The sequence below is a fragment of the Opisthorchis viverrini genome, assembly GCF_000715545.1.
Source record: "Opisthorchis viverrini unplaced genomic scaffold opera_v5_288, whole genome shotgun sequence".
In the NCBI taxonomy this organism is placed as follows: domain Eukaryota; kingdom Metazoa; phylum Platyhelminthes; class Trematoda; order Opisthorchiida; family Opisthorchiidae; genus Opisthorchis; species Opisthorchis viverrini.
In genome coordinates, this window is record NW_008751946.1 from 78001 (window position 1) to 85891 (window position 7891).

Genomic DNA, 7891 nt, shown 5'->3' on the forward strand with positions numbered 1-7891 from the left:
AAGCCACTAAAATGATTAAAGCCACTGGAAAAACAGGCACGTTTCGGTCAGACTAACCATGTTAGCTAGAGTGAGTGACGTACACTGTACATGCTTTGTACAAAGAAGCAGCTTGACTAGCTCCATGTATGCGTATAAATACATGGACAATATCATTATGCGCTCTTTTGTCAGCGCAACGGGTGAGGACTGGTGGTAGCGGACACAGCAGAATCTGATTACGACAATATCCGTTATAAAAGGCACTTTTTAGCTCACCAGTTAGTGTAAAAACAGCAAAAATGTGACTTCTCGTCGGGATAAAAAAGTCAACCAAGTGTTTAAATATGTAAACGCCTTCTGACTATGGGTGAAATTCTTTCGATTAGTTCAGTCATTGTGAGGAGTGAGATTGTGCCACTAACTTCAGCATTCTATCAACTTTTGTTTGTTCAGGCTTGATCGTACAGTCGCACAATAGACTCTTCTCTGAAAAAAGGAATCGTTCAGCTGTAGCACCCTTTCTGTGCCTAACCGCCATGCCACCAGAAGGTATCAGGAGGGCTGGGGTACCGCCAGATTGACCAAGCCTAGACATGGAAAGTCGAGAGGCAGAGGTCGGGTTCGAACCACGAATCCTACGGTCAGTAAATTCATATTCTAACCACTGAGGCATCTCTCCCTTCTTTGAAAATGGACCATCCAAATCGATCACCCGTTCCCTTGATGGATTCCACTCAGGAAGGCGCTTTATACTCGCCGAATGTGAACCTCACCTAATTATGATTACTTTTTAATATTCACATGCACTTAAACTGCAATGCGTACTAAGTAAATGTAGTGAGTTATGTTTGGATTGTTCTAGGGTGGACTAGCAATCACTGCAAGTATTGTTGTTTGTGGAATGGGCGTTCGCGTGGATGATTATCACCATCTGCGTACACGGCAGTGTGGGAGGAAACAGGCTATTTTCCGGAAGTTCTTCGTACTAGACGATGTGATGTTTCGCAAATGAATGGCTACACCTAAACAACCTATCATTTTCCATTGAGCACAAACCTATAGCTGAAAAACCGACGTGTTCTCCGTACAACCGGAAGGTAAACAAATGAAAGTTGTTTGTGGACATCAACAGGAAACATCTACGCGGGATTCGTATATTATTTTACCAACAACACAGGAAAGCAGAAAACTGCTCTGTTTCGCGGCAACATTCTAGTGCTCAGGCTGGATAATGGCTTTAAATTTGATCTTGCACGTTTGGTCACCAGCCTAGCAGTTCGGTCTCCATCAGACTCAGTGTACAAGCCCTGACACAGATAACGCTAAGCAGACTCTTGGTTGTACAACCATAAATGAAAAGCAGGTTTATGTCGATTTATAGCCACATGTACACCAAGTACACTTAAGTAAACAAGGAATCTCTCCAAACAAGGTGTATTTCGAGGTCGGAGGAATTCGTGTTTCCCCTAGAAGCATACTCTCCCCAAGACACAAGACTTTAATACTTGCCATTGTAATAATTTTCCTCACAGCTCCAACAGGTATGAACAAAGTGAATAAAAATTGGTTTAAATGAGTTGTTTGTGGCAGAATGTGGGTCACCATGGCAGAAAAGTGTCTGATATTTTTGCACCCATGGCATAGCTACGGACAGTTGGTACCGCTTGCTTCGGGTAGCGCTTAGGGCAGAAGGGATATCTGGTGACGGGAGAAGTAAAACCTGTTAAACTAGCTCTCTGTCGATTGACATCTATTTCTGGTGCTGGTTGATCTCAACTTCCAGCTGTCATGAAAATCGAAAGTCGTGCAACCTGTTTTTACTAGTGACATTATGCGCATTTCACTTGTATCAAAACTGCTGACTGTGCAACCAGTCGTTATTCCCACACGTGCAACTGTGGAGTGCTCAGATTGAGTAAGTAACGCCAAATAAGTTACTAATTGGCTTACCAATGCGTGCATTGAAAAGCTGCCCCTGAATTTATTTGGGACATTGGAAATGCCGTTGTCAGTTTTGAACAAAACCAATTTCTGATTAACCGTTTGAATCCTACGGCTCACCCGGCGAAAGATTTCACGAAATTTCTCCGCGCGGCTGAAGTACTTCCCCTCCGTTTTTTTGCTAGCCACTTGCGGCAATCGGATGGACAATTATTTTGCCAAAATCATTTCAGCCTTGCTATTAGTTTTCGAAAATGCACTGCACCACAACTAACTGGATTAAATTTGTTCAAGGTTCTCACCGATTGACGCTGTACGAAAGATAAAAGCTCTGTACTAGCCCTGACACTGTACCACATCCGAAAACGTTCGCTGGTCAACATTGCTGTACTTCTTCACTTGATTAGCTTAGAGGCTGGGACAGACCGACCGATGATGTTGAAACTACAATCTCTTGTACGGACGAGTGCCAAGGTTGTGTATTACTAGTTGAAATTCCTCGGTGATTCTGTTTGTACACAATTCATGTATGCTGAGGTAAATGTGATGTATCGCATGATTCGGTCGCCGCAGCAAGATGTGCGCGTGGTTCAGACTTAATGAGCAGCTTTTTCCCCCACTCTTGTGCTTTCTTCTTTTGTATTTTGACGTTCACAAGTATCCCAATCAAGTCTGGTATGTTATTCTTCTCGCTGATCACTTTGTGTACCACCCTCACACTACTTTGTCCAAATATGTCAGAAACTTCCTAACACCACCAAGTAATGTATTTCGTCTGCAGATTTTGACAGTTTCATTCAAACAGAGATTTCATTGAATGCAATGAGTTAGCCTAAGGAATTCAAGTTGATTCCTTCCAGATCTCAGCCGTCCGGAAGACATCTTTCCCCGAACCGGTTCCATCTCGTAATTGTTGGGATGTGATTTCCTATCATTCATGGGATTCTCATGCCAAGTAGATTGTGATCCGTGCTTCGGAATGGCTGGCTAAAAATTCTGTCTCATAGCATCTCCAATAATGCGTCGATTTCCTCTCACCAGAAAGACTATGACTTGCCTTATCCTGAATCACACTTTCGCTCGTTCCGTAGCATGACCACCTGTATAGAAATTTAGAGTGTCTCATTCCTTCTCAAAAGCTGACCACTTAATATCCATCATCGTGAAATGGTTTCCTATAGTTTGTCTTACTACAAGTCTCGTTTATTCTTGGAGATATTCATCACAAACACGCAATCGACGCAACAGAATGTACAGGAGAACGCAAACAAGTAGGCAAACATTCCGGATGAAAAACTTCCGCCTTTAAATTATTAAGTTGAACAGGACCATTCCTCTAGTTTGTAATATTTTGACGTAGGAACACAGAAAGGATAAAAAAGTGAAACAAATGACAACCCATGTTTAAAAAACTTCAATATTCAGAAGATACTGCACACTCACGGGCCGCATAAAAGGCACAACGTGAACATCGATTGTGGACGTCACTGAGATGAAGCCATACTCAATGCTATATACCTACCAATAACGTGTTGTAAACAAGTAAGGCGCATAAACTGGGTGTCAAGTGTAAATTAAAGACTGTAATCTTAGGAATAGTACAACCTTGGCGGAGCATGGAAAGCATATAAACAGAAACCTTGGTGGCTCACTGACCATTAAAATAACATCACAGTTGATGCAATGCAGAGCTCGGTGAATAGCAGCAAAACACCAAAATTCTTCTGATCATTTCTGTCTAATAAAATGATCCTGCACACCTAAAGACGATGACACTCTCAACTGCTCCTGGTCAACCTTCTGCAGCAGTGTCTAAGTTAGGCTTTCTGAAAGACTTTGAAGTAGATGCTCTAAAGGCCAGTATATCCCAAGAAGGTTTCCTAAGTTTTCTTCTGACTTGATACGGAGTACGAACTGCAACATATTGGGTCCAAAAGATCTGCAGGATATGCACCAAACCCTCAGGTTGACCACAGTTTCCACTATGGGGAATCGTTCATGACCATGCCTGGCCTTTCTAACTCGTCCCCAAATTTCTCCAACAAAGCTGAATACCACATATAAACACATGAGAAACCACGCTTTCTTAAGACACAAACCATTAATTTGAGAGTGGCGGAACAGCCGAATATCACAGACGCTGTTCTATAGGCTTTCACTCCACACAGCTACCTATTCTTCCTTGGTAATTTGGACTCCGATCGTAAGGCCGAAATCCCGAACAACCTCGTCGACTGCGGGTACAATAACCACATTGTGTAGTACTTGGCACTGCATAAACAGCAGCTTCCCCATGCGCGCTTTTCGCTGTACTATGATGATGAAACGCAGGATTTGTATCCCGAGCGTCCCCTGTTGTTCAACAGCGTGTCTGCTGCATTTACCACAGTTTTCACAGCGAGTTCGACAAGGCTTTCCTGTGTACTGGTTGGAACTGGTTCAGGTAAGCAATCCGGATCGTATCGTTTACTGACGGAAGTAACCAGTAAGTTGAAATCAAACAGTGTTGTCGGCCCTATCAAGGTTTGCTGAACTCTTAGCACACCTAGATCGACGTCCGCTCTGCCTGGCTGTCAGGACGTGGAAGTGATTTTGCACGATACTACTACTACTACTACTCTCATAGGAGACATTAAGTGAATTTTTCCTGACTGTTTTGGAATTACCACCGTGAACCTGCATTCAAGTCACTTCAAGCTATATTCTTCAACATATACGGATTATCCACAATGGGGAGACTCAAAAATAACCTTTCGACACGAGCCCCTAGCGTGTTTTTGTTCAGGATTGTTTCAAGGCAAGAGATGTTGTATTACATATTCTTCATGTCTTCACAGTGTCCAGATTGCGTCTACTTCCGCTTGACAAATTCCTGATATATCTTCAGGAATTTCCTCCCACATATTTCAATTAAGAAATAAGGAAATCAGATTGAATAAAAATGTTTGATTAGGTTTTCAGCTACGCTAACAAAACCTGATTCGATTTTCACGGAAATGTGGAAAGGACCACCTTGTTCCGGGCAGGACCACTCGTTGTCCACTTTTATTCGAGTGGAGTTGACACACCGGCGACTCCTGCCAACTTAATTGTAAAGATTCCAAAGAACTTGTCTAGCGACTCTCTTCCATGCTAGCATGAGACTCGACTGTCTTACTCACCTGAGTATGCAGTTTGTTTACGAAATTGACGGATGATTTTAGGACTAAGTACCGATTTCTTGGTGGACACTTACTCTGGAACACGTTCAACGCACCCAGGCTTGGGGCGTCGTTTATCTCAGTTCTTCCGTCGGCTCATTTTAATGGTATGTTCTCATTTTAGAGCGCATATCTCTTGATGCTCAGTTCCACGCTGGCTCCAGCTTCTAAGTGAGACGACAACAAACGTGCTGTTTAGCTAAAGGCTTTTGTGACCTTTTGTTCAAGGCTGGTTTTTTGAAACTATTTTTCAGCACTCCAAGCAATTTGTAAACAAACGTATTTCCGATCTTTGTTTCGGATTTACAGAATTTGGACATGTTCCTGCAACGCCTCAACAGTTAAGCAACTATACAACCCAATGTCAGTTTGACCTTGAAGTCCCCAAGCAGTCCAAGTAAGATTGTTAAATTTCAACTGAACTCAATCACAATTTGGGAAATTAAAACTTAATAATAAATCCAAATTCGACAATTTAATTGAACTATTATGAGTATGTTTTAATCGCTAAATAACCTGATATAAGATGAGGTTTGTCAATGACAAATTTGGTTTGGTCGAGATTAGTCATAAACTTAATAAGTTTGCACCAAGTGGACTGACAACAAACAGTTTAGTGAATAGCCAGGTCCGAACTTTCACCCTTAATGTTGTTTTCCACTTATTTATACCGTCACCTCCTATGGTAGTAAAGTCTTTAATTTCCCAGGCTATATTTGGCTCTCATTGGATTTCCAACCATATAGTCCAATCCGTCAAGTTGTTTGGTGCGTCAACAGTGTAATTACGTGTATGGCTTTTTTTATTCTAGGGACTTCTACAGGTCTATCATTCTGATTGGTCATTGGAGTAGGAATGCTGTTCAAGGCAGCAACAGCCAATCACAAACCGCTAGAATATCTTGACACATGCAGGTGTTTGGTAGGATAAACACCACGCCCGAACAACAGATATCTCTACAGTGTGCTGCGCAGTTGGAATCCGTAATGGAGCGTCGTGACTAGCAGTTTTTAATGACAGGTCATGAACAATTCGCCACACTCGGAACTGAAAACGATACAAGGCACAAAATGGATAGTACAGGAACATCGATCACTCCAATTTATGAGACAGTTCCCCGCAGTCCATTCTCAGTTTCCAAGACTGAGGGCATTGTTTTGGGGCTGTTGATTTTCTATTTTCTTGGTACCGTGGTGACTGGAGTAATTTGCTGGTTATGCGCCAGGAGACGTTTGCTCAAAAAACGCCGAAAACTCCGGCGTCCTGTGTCACCTCATTTTGAAATTGGCCCCAACCAGTTGCACATCAAATACACTGATGAAGATTCAATGTGATTTACTCCAAAACAGTATGTGGAAGCCTTCATTTTCAAACATTGTGATTCAAAGTCTTCCAATGATTTATACGACAGTTAACTCAGTATTCTCAACATGACCGATTCTTCAGTACAGAAATTGGACCTTTTGGTGAACGCACATTCTGCTTGGTAAATGAGGGGAAATGTATAAAAGACTGTTCTGAAATGGGTTAGTTCTCCTTTCCATTTTTGCACCCAGTGTTGTTATCTGATTCGTATGTCTGAAAGTGGCTAGAAATTTTTCACATTCTTTCTGAACGATCATAGACTCAACTCCTCTCCAGTCCTAGATAAACGCCAATATTGATCGCACACATGATGCAACCGACTGCCTCCATTCCGATAAGTAAGCCTCTATGGATGCGCATGAATGCCGCAAACCTGTTTCAGATTTTATGGCAGAACGTGATTAAAAGGTGGACACTCGAAATGGCTTATGACGGACCATTAAGCTAAAATTTAGTTTTCGTGCGCACTTAATTACACTCAGGGACATATTGCATCCACTCAGAGGTTAATCAGTTACGGCTTGAGAAAGTTGATTATGGCTCCTTGAACTGAATTTCGGAAACGCTTGTCTTCAAAATAACGAAATAGGATACACATAAACCTCAGCTGTTTTCTAAAACATGTTTTGTGCCTAGCCATAAATATTGTTTTCCGTAGGTAGGCTTAAAAATAGAAATGAACAACTCGAAAAGGTTTTTCAATAAGATTCTGATCTGAAGACAAGGCCTTCCCAAACTAAGACGACCTGTATTTAAAGACGGTCGTAACTTGAACTGCCGGGTGCAAGATTGAGAACAAGAGAATTTTGAATAAAATGTAGTACGAGAATGCCAACTGCATCATGATCCAGGTGGTATTCCCAAGCCTTTCGGTAGTGCATATTGTCGCGAATGAAACTGGGTTGACTAATAAATGATTCCCATAATAGCAAAGCTAGAAATACTACGTTCAAGATATGTGCATCAGGCAAGTCTTATCTACGACCCGATGCCAAAATTTCATGTTAGGAACCGGAGTAGTTTAAGATGAAACCAACTTGTTCGGGGATAATATATTCTGCAACAAACGACTGCACTTTTCCGGGAAAAGATGTTTGTCATTTGATATGAGTTTGACAAACAACCAGTAGTTTTATTGTCAGACAGAGTTTCGCTTTTGACACAAAGTCTCTTTCAGGCAAGGCGGTAGGTTGCAAATTTGGTTGAGATTTTTGCAGAAGGAGAACCAATCAGCCAGCTTTCCTCCAGATAGCATGCCCAGTCACTATCGGGTTTTGGGCTGTGAATATTTGTTGATTTATGTGGGTGAAGATGTCTTACAACTGATGCGTTAAGAAAGAAGCTGCCGGTTTTTCTCCGCTTGGCGGGCCTAATTCATAAGACGATTATTCTTGAGAGTCATT

At 41.9% G+C, this 7891-nt stretch overlaps 1 protein-coding gene across 1 annotated transcript; it reads left to right on the plus strand.

Annotated features, from left to right (window-relative positions):
- Window positions 1-4209: 4209 nt before the first annotated feature.
- On the plus strand, window positions 4210-6457 carry T265_14895 (hypothetical protein; the record flags this gene model as incomplete). Its single annotated transcript, XM_009175724.1, has 3 exons — window positions 4210-4408; window positions 5127-5230; window positions 6131-6457. Coding segments are annotated over 3 exons (630 nt in total), but the record flags the coding sequence as incomplete, so codon positions are not given.
- Window positions 6458-7891: the final 1434 nt, after the last annotated feature.